General features: G+C 38.4%; 1 protein-coding gene across 1 annotated transcript in view; it reads left to right on the top strand.

Annotated features, from left to right (window-relative positions):
* Positions 1 to 20,477, top strand: part of C8B (complement C8 beta chain) — a gene marked incomplete at both ends in the record, with an annotated part of 31,932 nt that extends 11,455 nt beyond the window's left edge. Inside the window, 9 exons of the mRNA XM_081325989.1 lie at positions 993 to 1,134; positions 3,251 to 3,383; positions 4,518 to 4,715; positions 6,307 to 6,547; positions 9,300 to 9,428; positions 10,953 to 11,116; positions 14,784 to 14,937; positions 18,919 to 18,987; positions 20,332 to 20,477. Of these exons, the coding sequence (XP_081182115.1) occupies positions 993 to 1,134; positions 3,251 to 3,383; positions 4,518 to 4,715; positions 6,307 to 6,547; positions 9,300 to 9,428; positions 10,953 to 11,116; positions 14,784 to 14,937; positions 18,919 to 18,987; positions 20,332 to 20,477 (1,376 nt within the window). The remainder of the gene's footprint in view (positions 1 to 992; positions 1,135 to 3,250; positions 3,384 to 4,517; positions 4,716 to 6,306; positions 6,548 to 9,299; positions 9,429 to 10,952; positions 11,117 to 14,783; positions 14,938 to 18,918; positions 18,988 to 20,331) is intronic.
* Between the last annotated feature and the right edge of the window lie 1,763 nt (positions 20,478 to 22,240).

Genomic DNA, 22,240 nt, shown 5'->3' with positions numbered 1-22,240 from the left:
GGGTTGAATGATGCCAATGCAGATTCCCATGTACCAGTAAACACTCCATTAATGGACTATTTGGGGAAGATGGGTTCATTAAAACCAAATGTCTGTTATCTATGTTTGTTTATTTATTAAACCAATGTATATAGCCTTCCATCTCACAAACAGCAACTCTGGATAGTGTTAAAGGCTGAATAGGGTTTTTCAAGCCTGCAAGCCTACTTGAATAACAATAGCACTTAGACCTATATACCACTTCATATGGCTTTACAGCCCTCTCTAAGCAGTTGACAGAGTCAGCATATTACCCCTAACAATCTGGGTCCTCATTTTACCAACCTAAGAAGAATGGAAGGCTGAGTCAACCTTGAGCTGATAAGACTTGAACTGCTGGTAGCTGGAAGCCAGCAGAAGTAGCCTGCAGTACTGCATTCTAACCATTGCGCCATCACAAAACATATAAGAAAAAAAATGGTTGTAGTTCAGGAGCAAAATAGGGTTCAAATGATTCTGCCAAACACAGATATGGCAGATTGATGTGCCAAGACCACAACTGTGAGGTCATGTAGATGTTCTGAATCAGAACTCAGGAAGACCAGAGTCAGAACAAACTCTTAGCTTTATGGACCTAAGGGCTTTTACAGGCAAGCAGCACACTAGGCAATACTGAGAATCTTCATAGACACTAGGTAACTACACTCTTCTTTTAGGTCTAGCAAATTTTGTCCATTAAATGCAGAGTCTGTTAAATATGCAGTCCATCTTATGGTAAGTTCCAGTTGGTCTTTTTTAATGCAATATAATCTGCTTCTAATCATAAAAATGATTCTGAAAACAATGCTTAAAAATGTGTGCCTCCCTAAACAACACTTAAGTATAGGGAGATAAACAAGAGTTTTCAATGGAGCTAAAATGACTGTGGGATCTCATGTATTGAAAGCCTAGGAATTGCATTGATTAACGTGCAAAGTCTGTCCAATGAATAACAAGTTTATTCTGGGTTTTAGGCCGATGCATCAATCGTAGGCTGCTTTGCAATGGAGATGATGACTGTGGAGATCAATCAGATGAAGCTGATTGTAAGAAGGTATACCCGAGGTGCAATCAGGTTTTGGAACAATTTTGGGGAATACAGAGGCTGTCAAGTGGGTAAGTGCAGAATTAACCCCAAATTTAATAACTGATTACTAGGATTGGGTTAGAAGATTAAAGCCATGAAATATTGACAACATGAGTCCATATCAGGTGCATACCAGCTTTCCATGGATCATTCATAAAACTATTCCATTATTACAGTCTGTTTTTTAAATGTATTAAATGTACGTATGCTGTATACATTATATATGTATATGTGTATATATATATATATATATATATATATATATATATATATATATATATATTTCAAATGTTAACTATTTAGATTACCTTGCTAGGCCCCAAACATGGGGCAAATCTTTATTTCCTGTTTTCAGCCTATCTTGAAGGCTATCAAACAGGCAGTAGTCACACCGGACAATTCATATATTTGTGTAAATTACTAACAAAGAATTAAAGGGAAACTGAGATGCATTTCTGACTCCTTAGTCGTCATCAGTCAGCTATACCCTTCTGAGATTCGAACCTGGGCTGATTGCATACAAGGCAGTGTTATTTGCCTCTAAGCCACAAGGTCCCTCTCGCTCTGTTAGCTTTTTTTTTTTCTGCAAGGGAAGATATGTTTCAAATGTTAACTATTTAGATTACCTTGCTAGGCCCCAAACATGGGGCAAATCTTTATTTCCTGTTTTCAGCCTATCTTGAAGGCTATCAAACAGGCAGTAGTCACACCGGACAATTCATATATTTGTGTAAATTACTAACAAAGAATCTCAGAAGGGTATAGCTGACTGATGACGACTAAGGAGTCAGAAATGCATCTCAGTTTCCCTTTAATTCTTTGTTAGTAATTTACACAAATATATATATATATATATATATATATATATATATATATATATATATATATATATATATATATATATATATATATATATATATATATATATATATATATATATATATATATATATATATATATATATATATATATATATATATATATATATATATATATATATATATATATATATATATATATATATATATATATATATATATATATATATATATATATATATATATATATATATATATATATATAAAAGGTAAAGGTTCCCCTGCACATGCGTGCTAGTCGTTTCCAACTCTAGGGGCCGGTGCTCATCTCCGTTTCAAAGCCGAAGAGCCAGCGCTTATCCGAGGACGTCTCCATGGTCATGTGGCTGGCATGACTAGACGCCATAGGTGCACGGAACGCTGTTACCTTCCCACCATAGTGGTCCCTATTTTTCTACTTGCATTTTTACGTGCTTTCAAACTGCTAGGTTGGCAGAAGCTGGGATGAGTAACAGGCGCTCACTCTGTTACACGGCACTCGGGATTCGACCCACCAAACTGCCCACCTTCTGATCGACAAGCTCAGCGTCCTAACCCACTGAGCCACTGCATCCCTGTGTGTGTGTTACTCGTCCCAGCTTCTGCCAACCTAGCAGTTCAAAAGCACGTAAAAATGCAAGTAGAAAAATAGGGACCACTACTGTGGGATGGTAACAGCATTCCGTGCATCTATGGCATCTGGTCATGCCGGCCACATGACCACGGAGACGACTAGCACGCATGTGCGGGGGAACCTTTACCTTACCTTTTTATATACACACACAGACACACACACAGAGACACACACACAGACACACAGACACACACAAACTGTTTTGCTCATTTTATGTGCAATGAACTGATTATATGTTTAATCCCTTCTCACCCCTATGGGTGGTACGTGCCTTCTACATACTCCAGTCTGTACCACAGAGGGTTTTGCAGAGCATTTTAGCTGCTTCCCACAATTTTTGTTTCTTAGTTTAGCGTTTTTTCCCCCTAATGTATTTACTTTAGTTCTTATTACTTTTTATTTTTACTTTAAATCGAAAGATTGTTTTATTAAATGTATATAATGAGAACATAATACAAAGTATTTCAGCTCTCTGTATCAAAGAACGAGTTCTTCCTCCTAGTGTTATTCCCCTGTTATGGCAGTGTCCACTTTAGTTGTTAGAGTCTAATGGTGGGCTACAAGGTCCTTACTGCAGGAGTAAAAAGGTTCTCTCTGCAGAACTATTACTAATGTGAAATCTATTGACTCTCTACCTGTATCTTTTATTCCCAGCTTTAATGCTTTCACAAATAATCTAGAAGGGGTGATTTTTGACTATAAATATTATGCAGGAGGATGTCGGGCACAACATATTGGTACCGTTGGTTTTAGAAAACCATACAATGTAGAAAGTTATTTGGCTGAGGTGAGTGTCTAAGAATTAATTCTTACTTCATTTGAAAAGACTAAATAATCTTCTTCACTAAGATTCAACTAATTTTAAATCATTGAGTTATTTCACTTATTTTAATACTGATTCCTGAGATTGATTTACCATATATAATATACAGTATTTGATATGCTCTATTAAAGTAAAAAAAAAAAGAATCCACCGCCCACCTCTATATTTTGTTTTACACTGAGTTGTTTTAGCTGGATTTCAGATGATTTGAGCCATCTCAAATATTATCTGTCAACCTAACTATCACCCAGAAGACCACTTCAAAGATCCTTTATTGGAACTGAATATGCCCTTCTGTATCTCCTTCCTATAGGGCAGGGGTAGACAACCTCGGCTCTTTTATGACTCATGGACTTCAACTCTCAGAATTCCTGAGTCAGCTATGCTGACTCAGGAATTCTGGGAGTTGAAGTCCATGAGTCATAAAAGAGCCGAGGTTGCCTACCCCTGCTATAAGGAATTAGAATCAGGTAAAATACTTTGAATAGTAAATGGACAGGGCAACAATCTTTGCAATTCTTAAACCCCTGGAAAAGAATTTCAGAAGGCTCACAATGTTTCCGGTGGAACTAAGAATCAGAAAACATCTGCTATGTGCAAATATACAGCCAATCTACATTTTGAATAGGATTACTTTTTCAAGTTTAACAACTTATTTAACAACTTCTGTGAACAAGCAGTATTCCTACAATATTTGCGTTACTTATTGCACTAAGCCACATACAACCTGTGCTAAGGACAATTATTAAAGTGATTAAAAGCCCAATGTGGTATACCGATGAGTGAAAAACATATATGCACAAATTATATTTACCTTAAGTAATAAATTAATAACCATGAGTAAGCTGATGTGCAACAGTGATCCATTAAAATTCAGTTAGGACCAGGATTTCAGCAGATTTTGCCTGTATCTAAAAATATTATTGAAAGTGTAGCTGTAGTTTCATTGTTTATCTATCTTCACAGCTGAATGTTTTGATCCTAATTATAGCATGTAACCTATTGTGGACTACTTTGCATTCTCAATTTTTCCTTTGTTCCTTCCTACTTTCAAACATGACATTTGAGATATTATTTTTCTCTTTGCTTTGTGTTTAGACCAAAGGCAAATATGAATTTTCAATGACTGCGCATGAATCGTATTCAAATTTTGAACACAGCGTCTCCAGGGAAAAAACAAAAGAAGAAAGTTTTAGTTTTGGATTTGCTATACCCGGCATATTTAAATTTAGTTACAGTAAGAGTGATGCACGATATCAAAAATTTGCTAGCAGGACAAAAAGATTTTCTTCAACGGTAAACTTTTCTTGTGCTTCTTCTTAGGCTTACTCTAGTTTTTTTCCAACACACACTCTAAAAGCCAATCACATTAGAATTAAAATATTATCAGTAGAAAACCATGTTACTTTTTTGAAATTATGAATAACAAGATTTTTTTTCCCCTCAGGGTTCATATATTTTACTTACAGCAAGCAATGCCAGACCATCTCTATCTGAAGTTATAGTTTGTCATCTCTTTTTCTACATTTATAAAAATGTTTAGCTTAGATCCTATAAAATGAGGTACATAGATATTCTGTACCTCGAGGAAGAAAGGCAGGGTATAATCTAATTTATAAAACACAAAATTATTCATAATGTATAGAGGTCATTAAATGTAGCATTTATTGTAGGGTCTATGACAATTCACCACAGCCAACTCACCACAGCCAATTTGCCATGGGACAACTCACCGTGGGACAAGAGTTACACCAATATCAAAGGAATAGTGGAATAGAATCATTAAATAAAGGATGCGAAAGGAAAGATAGAATGAAATGTGACTGACAAAAATTTAAATATTTTTTATTTATTTTAAATGATTAATTAGAATTATTAAATTGTCCCGTGGTGAGTTGGCCATGGCGAGTTGTCCCACATCTAGTTGGCTGTAGTAAGTAGGCCACAGTGAGTTGGCTGTGACAAGTTGACTGTTGCGAGTTGGCCATTCTGTTACTGTACATGGGCACAATCATATGGATAATTTTTTTAATGGAATCACTGGCTTTTCTCCCCCACAAAATATTTATTTGACAAAGTTGGCAAGGGGCATGGCAGTGACATGAAAATATCTTTGAAAGGGTGAGGCCAGATTGGGACTAATTCCAGCACCCTCTTTTAAAGCCTAGGGTTTTCAATAAATAAAATAATTGTTTATTCCCTATGAGAGCCCTCTGGGAGGGGGGGAAACTGTCAAAAGCAAATTCACACAAAAATGGGGCTGTAAAAGACTGTGTGGTGCAACATTATTGTGGAATGATCACTTTGTAATTTAAAAATGAATGAGCCAACATCTAGAATCAAACTCAGTTTCGCTCTACCTATTGGGCTCTTACAAACATTTAGCAATGTATTTCCAGCCTATACAGGTAGTCCTTGACTTACGACCACAATTGAGCCCAAAATTTCTGTTGATGTGAGACATTTGTTAAGTGAGTTTTGCCCCATTTTACAACCATTATTGCCACAGTTGTTAAGTGAATCACTGCAGTTGATAAGTTAGTAACTGGATTGTTAAGTGAATCTGGCTTCCCCATTGACTTTGCTTGTCACTGTAACTGTCATAAATATGAACCAATTGCCAGGCATCTGAATTCTGACCACATGATCATGGGGATGCTGCAAAGGTCGTAACTGTGAAAAATGGTCATAAGTCCCATTTTTCAGTGCTGTTGTCTCTTTGAACGGTCATTAAATGAACTGTTATAAGTCCAGGACTACTGTAGTTAATGTAAATATCAGAACAAGGCCACCGATAGGCATTTGCATAGGCTACATAAGGTGGGTAATGCTATGATGGACCACATTGTAATCATTTCTCTCAATCTCTTCTGATGCTTTCCTTTAGTCTAGCAGGTTTGTCCACGCTCAAGCAGAGCTGGAAGTTGCCCAGTATAAACTGAAGAAACAGGACTTGATGCTTCACTCTGAGTTCTTCCAGAGAATCCTTCGTTTGCCTCTGGTGTATAGCTATGGGGAATATCGAGATCTTTTCAGAGATTATGGAACACACTACATCATTGAAGCAACTCTTGGTGGCACTTATGAATATACTTTGATCATGAACAGAAATGAGCTTGAGAAGGAAGGTATGATTAAGGAGAGAGGGGTGTCCATTAGCTATCTGATTTATGCTGAGTTTTTAAAAGGTTTTACCTTCTCTTGCAAATGCATGTTCAAATTTAACATGGCTCAATATAGCACAAGGTGCCTTCATTGAAATAAATTATGGATTTGGGTTAATCAATTTTCCATTGTTCCATGAGTTTTAGTTCATTTGACCATTCTAGAGACTGCTGGATTCTTGCAAAAATGGGACCACTTAAAATGCATCCCACTTTCTTTTTTTAAAAAAAAATTCTAACACATTGGTATCATTTGTCCCTTTTGATGTGATAATTGTAAATTGTGTAAATTATGTAAAATATAGCACATCTCGTTAACAATTTTTACCTCTCATTTGCCTCTACACAATGAGAGGTAAAATTTGTTACAAGATGCGCTATATTTGACAGAAAAATAGTAAGCAAATAGGTCCCCCTTGTTTAATTCCTCCTTAGTAACCACTTTTCTATCAACACTCATAGAAATGCTCTCATTTTGCTTTTGTGGACTTATTCTCCAAGAAAGACTGGCTAGTTACATGCCACTGAAACTTTTCAGTGGAAAAAAATTAACAGATTGCAATTCTCTCAAATTATTGAACAGACTTTGGCTTTTGGCTTTCATGAGACCACCATCTGTTTTTAAATATGTGATTGAATCATGGTATATTGAGGCAAGCCATTTTAATCATCTCAACCACAACTGAGTTATGGGGATCAATTTAATACAGCTTCATATCCAGGAAGCAATAGGCAGCTGATGGAAAATCTGGCTGTTACAATGTTCAGATATCAGCTTCCATTCTGAAGAAACTTCTTGCATGAGAAGCGAAATGTCTTCAAGGAAAAAAAAACAGAAAAGTCCAGTTGCCTTCTGAAAAACTAAATTTGGGACAACCAGGACCTGGATGACTGAAAATCTCCATCCAGACATCAGGGAGTTAGTTGGCTGAGTGGGAAGTCAGCTAAAAGCTGGATCCTAACTCATTTAGGATTTTTTGAGATGCACCTGTGCATACCATTGGAGATTATTATCATTTAGAAATTCTTTTACAGCCATATATATGAGTTGAGAACATCCCCTTGGGACAATTATGTGATTAAGTCAACTGAGAAAACCTGGAAGTCCAACACCTTTATCAAATATTCTAAGATTGCCACTTTTACTTTTCTTTTCTGAAAGTATCCAGATTGTCCCCTTCTCGGAAATAGTAAATAATTGACTAGGGTGAGTCCCCTATCTGACATTATCCTTACAGGGTGATGGATACTGCTTTTACAAGACTGGTGCTCTTTGGACAGAACAAACATTGCTCTGGGCTGTTAATCAATAGATTCAGTCTCTTGTTTACCCATTGGCAAAGGGAAGTTGACAAACATCTGTACAAACCTCCTCTGTAAGCCATGCTTTTCAGCAAGCAGTGTTTCACTCAGGGCTGAGAATATAGATGCTAAGTTTTAGCCTCTTAGAGAAAACAACCAGCTGAAAAGAATGTTAGATTATGGGCTTTCTTTACTTATTTGTTTTACTTATTTATAAAATTTATAGACTGCTCATCTTACCTCAAGGTAACTCTGGGCGACTTACAATAAAAAAACCCTATATAAATTAAAAACATAAATAAGTTGATACAAAATCCAAAACAGTAAAGCCCAATCAAAAGATGAGGAGGGGGGAGCAGGATTGGGGGGGGAAGGTGGATCTGTTGTCAATCAATCAATCAATTAATCACTTCCACTGTGATACTCCCCCATTGGAGCCCCAAGCATTTTAATTAGCAATTAGTTAATGGTTCCAGTGTCACTTCAATTGTCTAACTTAAGCATGGCTTAAGACTGTTGGAATTCTGCATACACTGAGCAATGTTCATTATAGGATCCAATCTGGTTTGGTCACCAGAACCAGAAATTTTATCTTCCAAGCGTTTGGGCTCATGCAGAGAGAGAGGTTCCCTGAAGATTGGCTTCAACATGAGTCCGAAAGCTCAGAAGACAAATCCTCTGGTCCCGGTGACCGACCCAGATTGGATCCTGCAACATTATCCTGGGACACATATATTCGCCTTCATTCATAACGTTCACTATGTTGATTGGATGTTTTGTTCAGTATGTTTCTCAAAATGCTTTTGGAGTGTCAAAAAAAAAATTCTCTGAGTGTGGCTTGTCAGAGTAGCTGCATAATGATAGACTCCTAGAAAATATATTCAATATTAATTAATGATATTCCACCAGTAATGCTGCTGAAGAAGTACTGCATTCTTTCACTGTAGTGTTTAAATCTGAACAATGAAGCACAAGCTGTCCTTATGCGATAGCTTTTCACAAGAGTAATATATGAAGGTGCCTTGAACTGAGAAGGTTCTTCCATTTTGAAGGACTGGAACTAGTTGTCTATTATAGCCACTGTTCCTGAAAACTGAGGTGTCAGCTTGGGGCTTGGGGGTGATCCAGGTTCTGATCCACCAGATCAGCCACAGAAACTCATTTGGTGATTTGGGGACCAGTTCACTCTCTTCACCCTAACCTGCCTCACAGGTTGCTACTGTGGGAATTAAAAGGAGGGCCATCCTTATATAGCTGCCTTGAACTCCTACATTAAAAGCAGATTGTTAAAATAAACTCAAAGCAAGTATGTGTGCATACAGGGTTGCAAATTAAAGAAAGGTAAATCCTTCAAACTGCCTCAATTCTGAATGCAAACTGGTGTTTTTAATACATATTTGTTTTGTTTTCAAAGGATACAACTTTAGAGATGTCCAAGCCTGTACACAAAATGGAGTTAAAGCTGGCATAACTATTAAAGTAGTTAGTGTATCAGCAGGAATAACTGCTGGAGGGTGTAATGCCATTTTAAAGGAAATTGGAGGTGAGGCTGTAACCATCAAGTAAATGTCCCTTCCATGTCTGTCTGTCTGTCTGTCTGTCTGTCTGTCTGTCTCTCTCTCTCTCTCTCTGTCTTTCTGTCTCTCTCTCTCATCTATCTCTATCTATCTATCTGTCTGTCTGCCTATCTATCTATCTATCTATCTATCTATCTATCTATCTATCTATCTATCTATCTATCTATCTATCTATCTATCTATCTATCTATCTATCTCTAGCCATCTCTATCATTATTTATCTATCTCTATCTCTCTATCACTATGTATTATCATCTATTTTATCCATTCTTCTGCAAGCAATTTTAACAATTGTCGAAGTCTTGATTGAAATTACCCAATCTGATTCAGATAGTAACAGTAATGATGATGATGATAATGATGATGTTGTTGTTGTTGTTGATGATGATGATGAAGATGATATTAATAATGCTGCAATTTTCTATTGTAACAAGGGGGGACAGAATCAAGGCACAAAGGGAGTGGTGTTTACAGCACAATGGCACAACACTGTTCTCACCATTTTGATAAAAGTAGGAAGCTTCCAAAGGTGCCCAGGAATCTGCATCCATGTTTAAGTGGTCTCTGTTTAAAAAAAAACACCATTGAATCTAAATTAGATGGGTAGGCCTTGTAGCTCAATGTGGAGATCTCAAAAACATTTTCTAGATAGTCTGTAGCAATCTAGAGTCTAGTAGCACTGTTTGGACTTCAAGGAATGACGCAAGATCCAGAAAGACTGGTGCATGCTTCTACCTTGCTGCATGGGCTAGTTCTAGATTTCTGCCATTTGGAAACCTAATAGTTCTAAACCATAGTACAAGTAATGCATGCCAGTTGCCCAGCGTCCAAATTTTGATCACGTGACCATGCTGTCAACGCTGCAAACATTGGATGTTTTTGCTCTGACAATATAAGAGGCAGCCTTTTCCTTTAAACTGTTTTCCTTTGAATCAATGAAGCTGGGGGAGGAGGAGAATGCTAACCTGGATGTTTTAAACAAGATAAGGGATGGCGTGCTACAGAAAGGAAGTGAAACTTTACTTGTTAAGCTAATTGGAGAATGTGATTTATGATGTGCAATTAAGGGAGGGAATTGTGTATGATACAATGTGTTCAGGGGAGGAGAATTCAGATTCTGACATCCATCCATGAGTGCCGATGCTTTGTTCTCATTATTATAGACTTTTTAGAATAAGCAATGCTGGAATGTTCTTTGATCTGTCTCATTAGTCGGAACTATAACACATGCTGCAACAGCCATGTGAAAGTGTGAAAATCAGTCATAAGTTACTTTTCTCAGTGTTGTTGTAACTTCAAATGGTCACTAAATGAATGGTTGTAAGTTGAGGTCTCCCTGTACTATAGATCCGTGTCTACATATGTCTGTTAACAGGAGGATAATCATGGCATGATCTGCACCATTATGTCAAGCAACTCAGTCCTTGACATAAAAGCTGTTGAAGACATATATAAATCTCTAAACCGATGTCTCAATTATTTTTCTGCAGATGCTACATCAGAAAAAAAATTTGTGGAAGACTTTATTGCTCTTGTCCGTGGAGGGGCCAGTGAACATATTACAACCCTTGCAAACAAAGACTTGCCCAATGCAGAACTGATGCAAGAGTGGGGGGATGCTGTTCAGTACAACCCAGAGATCATCCGAATGAAGGTTGTGTAAAACATTTGTTCCATAGCAAGTTGTATTAACTGGCCACAGGATATTCAGGATGGGGAAAAAATATATATAGGATCAAGTTGGTGGGAATCCCCGGTGGTGCAGTGGTTAGAATGCAGTATTGCAGGCCAACTCTGCCCACAGCCTGGAGTTTGATCCTGACAGGCTCAAGGTTGACTCATCCTTCCATCCTTTGGGATCAGTAAAATGAGAACTCAGATTGTTGGGGGACAATATGCTGACATTATAAACCGCTCAGAGAGTGCTGTAAAGCAGGGGTCCCCAACCCCCAGGCCACGGCCTACCTCCGGGTCCTGAGCTGTTCAGAACCTGGGCATGGAAGTGGCAGACAAGAGCGAGCGTGCATCCCCCACTTGCGCAAACAATGGGCAAGTGCATGCGCACATGCTCCATTTGTACAAGTGGCAGGCACAAGCTTGCCCACCGCTTGCACAGAATCTTCCTTTCCCCCCCACCCCCACCAGTTAGCAAAGACATAAAGATAGTGCAAAGCACTATGGGGAGGTATATAAATCTAAGTGCTAGTGCTACTGCTATTTTTATTACTGCATAGAAAACAGTGACAACTTTAAAAGTTTGGAGTCCACTTATTGCTAGCAAAGTCCAAAAAAAAACCGTCCTGAAAATCAGAGGATTCTATTGAATGGAGCGGGATGGGGAGCAGGTGTTGAACATAAAAAATGAAATGCTGAAAACTGAATAAAGCTACAGAGAGCAGCACTGCATCATTTTTAACAATCCTTTCACTCCATATAGGTGGCTCCTTTTTAATTCACAGTAGCTGCCGAAGCATTGGTGTGGATAAATCCTTTTCTGGTTGAATGCTTTTGCCAAAGACTTTCAGGATCTAAGCCAATGCATCCACTCCCTGGAGTGGGAGTGGAAATCAAATATGAAATCTGTAATCGGTCCAAATTTGAACATGATAAACTTGCCTGATTTCAAAATCTGTTGACCCTGTTGAACAAATAAGGAAATCAGCTGATGTCCTTTAGAAAAGAAACAATTCTCTCTCTATATATTTATATTTATTTGGGTGAAGACAAGGGCAGCAAGAAATTTTGCTCAACGCAGAAAGCATTTTAATCCATTGAGGGTAAATGCACAGATTTCACAGTATTTGAAACATGAGCCTGATAAACAAGCTCTGTCTCAAATGCATTGTGCAGTATGACTAAAGTACACTCCTGGGTTGTTACCTATTGCTTTATCCAATTTTCATCTAGTGAGAGTTTGCAATTTAATTTGCCTAGCTTACATGTAATCAGAAAAAGGAGGTGGAGGCAATTACAATTAAATGCAATAGGAAATGTTCCCAAGCTGGGAATATTCCAGTTCTGGGAAAAGAATTAGACAAGACTTTTAGAAAATGAAATTATTTTCAGGAACTCACATCACTGAATATTTAGCATAAAGTCAGGGCTGTTCTTTCAGGAAGGCTTTTGCTTGATTGGATTGTCCATTTTGGTTTCAAGACTTGAACCAAAGGCAATTCACCCAGAGCTGTAAAATGAAACCTAATACTGAATCGAACAGTTGAACCCAATTAGGCCATCAAACTGGAAATCTTCAGATCTACAATAAACAAAGGATTCAGAAGCTTTTGCTTTTGTGTGCAGAAGAAGATTTTTCCAAATTGGAAATCTGAATTGATCAAGTTCAGTTTGCACTTCTGTATCAAACCTGACCGCAGTTTGTGTTGGCTACTGTCAGTACAGATATAGAAACACTGATGGTCTTCTTGGAAGAAGATTACAAGGTGATGGAGGAAGTAATGTATAATTAATTAATATAATGTATTAATTGTACATTAATATAATGTATAATTAATTAATTTCAAACACTGGAGCAATTTTTTTTTTAAAAAAGAAATTTCCAATTAGTCAACATGTCTTGAGATCACAGAGGACTATTGAGGAAGGAAAAAAAATCTAATGCTTATTTGCAGCTGCAAGTATTTTGTTCTCAGTGCTTTTGAGGAGTAGACTTTGGCTGGGGCACCATATGATGAATAGACAATTATTACTACAAAAGAAGATCCAGTCATTAATGTTACAGCACACATTGCCTCCTCTGTATCAGTGTATTGTCAGGCATGATCTCAGTAGCTGTTGTTATCTTTCACACAACTTTCCACCTTTTTCTCCAATCTGTGGCTTTATCAGCAAAATATGTCTGCCAAGGATGCTGTAGAAATGTCTGTGGAGATTCTCAGTCATCCAGGTCATGGTTGTCCCAAAGGCATTCACGAGGCAACTGGACTTTCTTTTTTCTCTTTGGAGACGTTTCACTTCTCATCCAAGAAGATTCAGCTTCAGCTTTACCTTCAGCTTCAGAGTTGAAGTAGCTTCTTGGATGAGAAGTGAGAAAAAAGAAAGGCCAGTTGCCTTATGAAAAAGCACTTTTAGGATGCCGTAGAACAGGGGTCCCCAATCTATGGTCCATGGCCTGGTACTGGGCCACAGCCTGTTGTCCACTGGGCCCCAGGAATAGCCAGTGAGCTCCGCCCCACTTGCAGTAGCACCACTGTGCAGGTACTGGAAGCCCCACTTGCACATGTGTGGGAACACAAGCACTGCCACCAATGTCATGTGGGTGCCAGCGGCCCGTATTTGCATGTGCACATGCACCAGTGCATGTGCTATGGGTGTACATGGCTCATTTGTGCATGTGCATAGACATTATCGCTTTCAGCATACATGCACCCATTTACGCATGCATGGCCATTTGCATGTGTGCATGCGCAGCTACGCACATGCACATTTCCCTGTTGCTCCCTTTCCTTCCGGGCTGCCAAGTTGGAAATTTTGGGGAACTCTGCTGTAGAAACAACGGACACTCCTTGCAGAATAAAGGGAGGTGATCAAGCCACCTTAAGAGCAGAATACTTTCTTTCTTTCTTTCTTTCTTTCTTTCTTTCTTTCTTTCTTTCTTTCTTTCTTTCTTTCTTTCTTTCTCTTTCTTTCTTTCTTTCTCTTTCTTTCTTTCTTTCTTTCTTTATTTATTTATTTATTTATTTATTCAATTTATACTGTCACCCATCTCACATTCATGATTATTTATATGAATATAGCTCCACGTTTCCCTCTTGCCATCTATTTTAAATTAATGGTAGGAGATGGTAAATTGTGTTTGCATGGCTTCACAGGGATGGGTAACTGCTACACTCCAAAAAGAGATCCCCTTGGTGGATTTACTGCTTCAGCCCCTTTAGATGTTTGAGTTCTGATGATGCCTGGTACTTTCTGGCACTTATGCTCCCATGAAAGTTTAACATAGACCATTAGTGAAATGAATCACTTCTGCGTGTCAGTTCTAATGCCCTGTCATCGGATCAAGTCTCCATCCATCCACAAAGGATAAAGTTGTCTTCATCTCCATTGCCTAGAGGGACGTCTTATATTTCTTGGTCGGATTGGGACAAGCCTGGATCTGAAACCTATGGAAACCTCCACCTCCTATCATAAGCTATTTATTTATTATTACATTTGTTTGTTCCCCATCTCAACACCAGGTAATTCTGGGTTGCTTACAATAAACTACATTGAGCGTTGTGGTCCATATCTTTTGAATGGACATATTTAGAGATATGTGTTCATACACAGAAGAGATGAACAGGTCCTCTCTCTGCTCTTGATAGGTGGAGCCTCTTTACAATTTAATTACTGCAAATACTTTTGCCAATGCTGCTACGCTGAAACAAAACATGAAGCTTGCCCTCGAGCAGTTCCGTCAGGAAACAAGTGACTGTAGATGCGCTGGGTGCCAGGGCAATGGAACCCCATTTTTGAAAGGTAAGTTGTGGCCTCTGATGATTTGTCTAATATCTGCGATGAAAATGCAGTTTGCTTTAGTTTCCTTCAACTTTCTCCTCCTTCCCATCCTCTATAAGAAAGTAAGATATTTCTCTAAATGTCACAATTGTTTCACTGGCAGCATAGCAAGATAAGAAACTTTACCACTTTGGCAAGTATAATGGAATCTTAATCATTTACATTTAAGAATGTCTCTTCCAACCCAATTAGGCATTAAACACAGCATTGCAATCTGCTTAAAATCTCTTTCGGAAATAACTTTGCCACGTTTACTAGAGCACTAGCTCTCTGGCCATTAATTAGTGTTTCTCCCATCTCTTGGGAAAGGAAATGCCATCTGCAACTGCTAAAAATGGTTATCACGATCATTACTGAAGATTGTGCACTGGGTTTTTTCCCCTGCTTCCAGGGGGAGACTTTTCAAAATCACTTTTGAATTGTGGCTAGGAAAGGACAAAGCTGGATTAAGGGGCAGACAGATGTTTTGTAAACATGTAGTATGGCGTTATATATCTGGATTTGTGTTACTGTATGTATGTATGTATGTGTTTATTTGTTTCTTTGTTATATGCTGCCCATCTCACTATCAAGAAACTCTGGGTGGCTTATAATGTCACAAATGGCAGTGTACAATTAGAAAATTAAAGCATTAAAAACATTAGATGTTGAAACATTCAAAATTAACATTAGAAGGAGAATGCAGGTACAAAAGACCAATGTCTTTTGTACCTGCATTTGTACCAATGTCTCACAGGGTGGAGGTGAGATCTTCTCTTATTTTACTAGCCACTCCCAGAATGGGATGCCCCTGTCGGAGCCCCAGGCCAATTGGCAAAGCTAGGTTTTCAGGCCCTTTCAGAAGGCCAAAAGGATGGAAACAAATCTCACCTCAAGGGGCAAGATGCACCAGAGAGTGGGCACCATAGCAGAAAATGCTCTTGTCCTGGACCCCGCCAGCCACAATTCCTTGGCCAATAGAATCTGCAGCATGCCCCCTCTGCTGGCGCAAGATGGGCAGGCCAATCCCAGTGGAGGAGGCTCAGTGGCTGAGTGGTTTAGTGATATTGGAGATGGTCTCTGCTCCAGTGCTTCGAGCCCTAGCAATGCATGATAGAGTGAGCTCCTGTCACTTACTGCCCACCCATGGTTTCAAAAGCATTCTACATGCAAATAGATAATAGATACCACTTTGGTGGGGAAGCTCTGAGCCTTCTCGATTGTGACATCATTTGTGAGGTGGCTCTGGTGGAGGGCAGGGGACTTGGATGCTGCTGCAGGAAGAGATGGTCATCTTTCTTCCTGGTGCAAAGCTGGCTCTCCCTCCTTGGCACACTTTGCAAAGTTTCGCGAGCGTGTGCCACAACAGAGCTAGTAAAATTGGCACCAAAATACTACTATGCATTAGCATTGCATTCTCCTGGCTAATGTAACAGCGCCATACACTAATAATAACCCTATTGGTGTGAGGCAATTCTTCTGGTAGCCTAGACCCATGCCATAAAGGGCTTTAAATATAATACCAACAATACCTTGAACTGGACCTGGAAGCAGACTGGCAACCAGTGCAGTTCATGCAACTGTGGTGTTACATGGGCCACTCTAGAGGCACAGAGGCGTTGTCTGAACAGGGTCCGTAAGATTATCTGGGACACTACTCATCCTCTTCACAATCTGTTTTCCTTGTTACCTTCTGGGAGGAAGCTTCGTGGTATCCGTAGCAGAACATCCAAGAGTCAACCATAGTTTCATTCCATACAGCATTAACCTTGTGAACTCTCAAGCTTCCTCCTTCCATTATATATATTCAAGATGGACAGTATTTAATATTTATTTGTTATATAATGTAGGGGTGTGGCTCTATACATATGTTGTATATAGTATGCTTTAGGGGTGTGTCACTTTGAGAGCGGACAACTAAATTTCATTTTTGATGTGTGCTGTTGTGCCCACAGTAAAAAAAATGACAATAAAGGTTATCTTATCTTAAAACTATTAGCCTTCTACATTTTGTGGAAATTTAGCTTCTGAATGTTCTTCAAGGGTAACTAGGGGAATGTGGAGGGGGCAAATTTTGCTAAGCCCAGAGAAGGAAGTCTGGTATCTAATTTTAATCAGTCCCTTCCACTCATAGGGAGAAATTTTCCCAATTATGCCTTGTGGAACACTGACAGACCACTGGATATCTCAAGCCAATTCTTAACTCAGAACAAAGAAATGGAGACATAGCATGCTACTTTTAGCCAGCTTGGCCTCTTTGTCCCTCTGGGCTGAGCAGCCTTTAGTCTCACCCTCTCTACGCTACAGTCTCTTCCCTACTTACCGTACTTATCTACCTACTGGAGTGACTAAGATCTTTTTTTCTGAATTACTTTTGCAAAAACTGCTCAACTGGCTAAATTAAATGATGTTCCCCATACGCTTGCTTCCATGCACAACCTTTAACCATGGAAATACAACTGTTCAAAACTGGGTGCTAAATCATTATGTGGGCCAATGCTCCCTTTCAATGCTCTTAATGCTTCTTATTTCTGTTGTGTTATTCAGCAAAGGAGCAAGTATTAATAATCCACAGCTCTTCTTTAGCGGGCTAGAGATGTGGAACGGCTTCCAGCTGTCCCTAGGTATCCTACATTATTTTCTTTGTTTCCTCCTATGTGCATTTTTCCTATGTGGATCTATGTGTATTGTATTCTTTTATATATGTATCTTTGACAAGCCAAACCCTCTTTTTTAAAAATCTTTGTAGCCCTATAAATAGGGTGGGAAATTTTCCTATGAGCAGGGGACCCCACTTAATATTTTATTATTATTTTGGGTGCTTGCCACTGAGAATATTGGATTAATAGGGTTAACATTATTGGCTTTTGTAGAGCATGAAAAGCTTTAGTGATGGTGTAATGTTAGTGAAAACTGATGTGTGTACACTCTTGGGGAATTGAAGGAGATTCAAATCACATTTGTGGTACATGTATGTGTAGATTGACTGTCTTAGTTCTAAATGATTGGTGACATACTATATATGAACTGATATTTATTACATAATTGGAGCTGATGTATTTTCAATCTGTGCTGTTGGATTTCATGCCAGTCATATTAATGAAATTATATCTGCCCTAATATTGTTGTTATGTTTTATGTAACATTATTCTTAAACATGCAGTTGAGAAGTTGAAGGTTTTACAAATCAAACCAATATCATTCTGTTAGATCTATGCTGTTTTCCCCAGAAGGTATGATAACCTCAACCATTCAACTCTTTTTCATAACTCTGAGGAAACAGCAGTGTAAAAACTATGTCTAAAAAAAAAATCTTCTTAAGTAGGTCACCCAACGTCATTTGAGGTACACAAAGTTCGACTGCCTTTCCACTTTTCACAAAACTTTGAAAAACATTGAACAGAGTAGATGGAGAAATCATATAAAATGATGTGTTAAGCTTCAATTAATTCAAATGTCATTATATTTAAATTGAAATCAGGAGGTTTTTTTCCTGACTCCATCCACTTCTTGAAGTAAGCTCTCCCCTCTACCCCAACAGAACATTCAAAACCCAAGTGCAGTCCTTAACGCCCCAAATACTTGCTCACCCTGTGTGTGGTTTCTGGATCATTGGATATATGTGGCTCTGTAATAGATAAACATGGTGTGCAATTTTGTACTGAGTTGCAGATAGGAGAGATGCATTCCCCTGGTTCCTTTGCTCAAATGTGATTAGACGCATAAGAAGACAAATTCCTTGTGTGTCTAATCACACTTGACCAAATAAAGTATTCAGTTCAATTCAATTCAATACCATGTCATCTGTCGTCTTTGTGATAACAATATCTTTGGGCAGGACTGAAATGGTTTCCCTTGTCATCTGCTCAATTAATCCTTTCAATTACCTCTCAATGGTCTTTGCGAGTGTCTGAAAATTGCCTTGGAAATACCTCTATTTCCATATTTTTTTTTTCCTTTTAGGGACTCGCTGTGAATGCATTTGCCCCCTAGGACATGAGGGTACTGCCTGTGAAAGAACACAAAGAACAAGTAAGAGAAAACACCCTCTGCCCTTATTTATTTTGTCCCAAAGCAAAGTAGCCATTGACTGTAGTGTTGCAATGCTGCCTAGCCTACTTGTGTTGCACCTGTAGCTTTTTGTGTTGCAAATATAGTTTTGTTATAACCATATAATCCCCAGATTGGTACCAAATGGGTTCTAATGTGAAAAAACATTAACACATGGGGCTAAAAGGTTGGGATCTGTATCTGTGTCCTTTCTTTTTCATGCTTTGGCCTGTACTGTGTAAACTACTTCAAATGCTGCTTTTCCAAGTAGATTGGTATGTGCAGTGTGTGCCTTCTCTGAACTTTGGGAGAAAGTGACTTAGACATTTTCCTCTCTGGTAGAGAGAGATAGATGAATATTCTGTAGGGAATAGATGAATATTCTCTACAATTTCTAACATTTTCCTCTATTCTCTGCACATACATGTGTGTTCACAACCAATGGGCCAATGGCTCCCACAGAACGTTTGGCCTTCCTGTTTGTCCCACCACTGAAAATATGAAGCCATAAGACTTCCTGTGATGGTCTACTACAGGTAGTCCTCGACTTATGACCACAATTGAGCCCAAAATTTTTGTTGCTAAGTGAGACATTTATTAAGTTTCGCTCCATTTTATGACTTTTCTTGCCCCCACGTTATGACTTTTCTTGATGCATTTGTTAAGTGAATCACTGCAGTTGCTTAAGTTAGTAACACGGTTGTTAAGTGAATCTGGCTTCCCCATGGAGTTTGTAGGTTGCAAAAGAGGACACTGCAACTGTCATAAATATGAACCAGATGTCAAACATCCAAATGTAAATCACATGACTGTGGGAGATGCTGCAATGGTAATAAGTGTGAAAAATGGTCATAAGTTGCTTTTTTCAGTGCTTTTGTAACTTTCAATGGTCAATAAATGAACCGTTGTAAGTCAAGGACTACCTCTACTTCCTTATACTAAGACATTGCATCTACCATCTTGCCAGTTTTGATTCATCCTATGGATGCCACGGCTTAAATCCTTTCCACTTGTTCCACACTAATTTATTTCAATCAAGGCAAGACACAGTTAATTACATGGATAGCAATATTACAACATTTTTGCATGTTTTTTTCCTCTCATTTTAGGAATTATTCTGCTGCAGTTCATATCAAAAAATATAAAATACAATTATGGTTTCATTTATTAATTTACGTCAGACATGTCAAACTCATGACGTCACATCAGTTTGACACCCCTGATCTACGTAGATCAAACCGGAATTGTGAAAATTAGGACTGACATTGCTTTATTTTTTGACCTCATAACATCACTATAATTTTATTTCTCCTTTTCTCCCCTCAGATGTTCCAATAGATGGAAACTGGAGCTGCTGGTCCAGCTGGAGCCCAAGTAGTGGAAGACAAAGATCCAGAAGCCGGGAATGTAACAACCCAGCTCCCCAAAATGGTGGCAATCCTTGTTCAGGGCCAAGTCATGAAACTACTTAATAGTTGTGTTGAAAAGCTATTTGGGAAGAGAAAAAATGCAGGTTACTGAGTTTTGTTCATAAATCCCAACCTAAGCAAACATTTGGATGAAGGGTTAAATGTTAGATGTTAGCTCAGATGTGGAAATGTATGAATGAAATACAATAAACTTTGGAGCCTACAGATGAGGTACCACATGTTAACTTTTGGATTAAAAATGCAGATCATATAGCCAAAGTTTTAAACCTGTTTGATGAGTGTTTATTATGCCAGTCATGAGAATGCTTAAGGGTGCAGAATATTAAAGGTCATCATCTGCCCTTGCAGCATTAAGAAATATTGACCTTTTTCAGATAGTTAAGCAAAGTAACTTCTAGCAAGAGCATATTACTTATTTTTCTATCAATGTAAGAATACAGCTTTTCTAATAGTCACTTGAGGGTATTTCTAGCTGGATACCTAGGATAAATGAAAGCTTAAATCTCAATCAAAGCAGCCTCATCAAATGTGAAACTTGAAAGCAATGTGACAACATATCCAGTTTCCCATTTATTGCCTCAAACGTAACTGATTTAGCCAATTAGGTAGTTTTTTAAAAAAAAGAAAAAGGAAAAGAAAAAGAAAAAGAAAAAGAAAGAAAGAAAGAAAGAAAGAAAGAAAGAAAGAGAGGGAGGGAGAAAAAGAAAGAAAGAAAGAAAGAAAGAAAGAAAGAAAGAAAGAAAGAAAGAAAGAAAGAAAGAAAGAAAGAAAGAAAGAAAGAAAAGAAAAGAAAAGAAAATATAGATTGTGAACTTACCTCTGTGACCCTCTAGTTTCTTAGCTGTGTAATAATGTTACCGTATGTTTATTCATCGCATGAATTCTCCCAGCAAATTACTTTTTATAAGTATATATATATTCACAAGCATTTTGGAGCTTCATATAAACACAAAATAAAATTAATGAAATTCATAAAGGTCATAGGAAAATACCTTTGAATTTCTGCACAATAAAATAGATTGATTGTGGCCTTGCGCATTCAGGAACCTTGCATCTGGCGACCGTTGTCAAAGGAAACTAGAGATCCTGATAAGTACTTTGAAGGGCGCAGTTATCAAGATTTACAGCTTCTCTTCTGCCCAGCCGGAAGAGAGGGATCACAACAGTCCTCCCCTCTTGCTCCCCTGTTGCATGGCACTTACAGAAGACAGCAGATTGAGTCTGAAACAACAAGACCTGGATCAACAAGCAGAAGAAAGAGATCATAGATGGCAGGAGGGCACGGCCATGGAGTAAGAGTTAATTCAAATCTACTTCATTATCTGGAAGGTTTGAGCGACTGCTTTTACGTAAAGGCTTTCATACCCCATTTCAAGAGTATCCACTTATTTTGGCCAGTTTTCATTAAGAATCAACTAATCCAGGCAGGGGAGGGGGAGGGGGGTAATTCAGAATTCAGGATTCAACTCCACAACAGGACTTCATGTTTACCTTGGGCCCTAAATCATCATGTTGCATTTTTAGAACCCAATGAGTTTTTAACTTATAGAACTATCTCTATGATGCTAATAAGAACCAATTTAGGGCTGTTTTCTCTTGGTTAATGGGCTGGAAATGAGGTTCTGTATTTTCAGATGATGTTTTTCCAGATGCTATTTCTAAATACTGTAAGGTAAAGGTAAAGGTAAAGGTTCCCCCGCACATGCATGCTAGTCATTTCCAACTCTAGGGGCCGGTGCTCATCTCCGTTTCAAAGCTGAAGAGCCAGCGTTTGTCCGAGGACATCTACGTGGTCATGTGGCCTG

Source organism: Vipera berus, assembly GCF_964194415.1.
Source record: "Vipera berus genome assembly, chromosome: 3".
NCBI classification, from domain to species: Eukaryota; Metazoa; Chordata; class Lepidosauria; order Squamata; family Viperidae; genus Vipera; species Vipera berus.
Note: the sequence above shows the minus strand (reverse complement) of the source record. Positions and strands in the feature narration are given on the sequence as shown.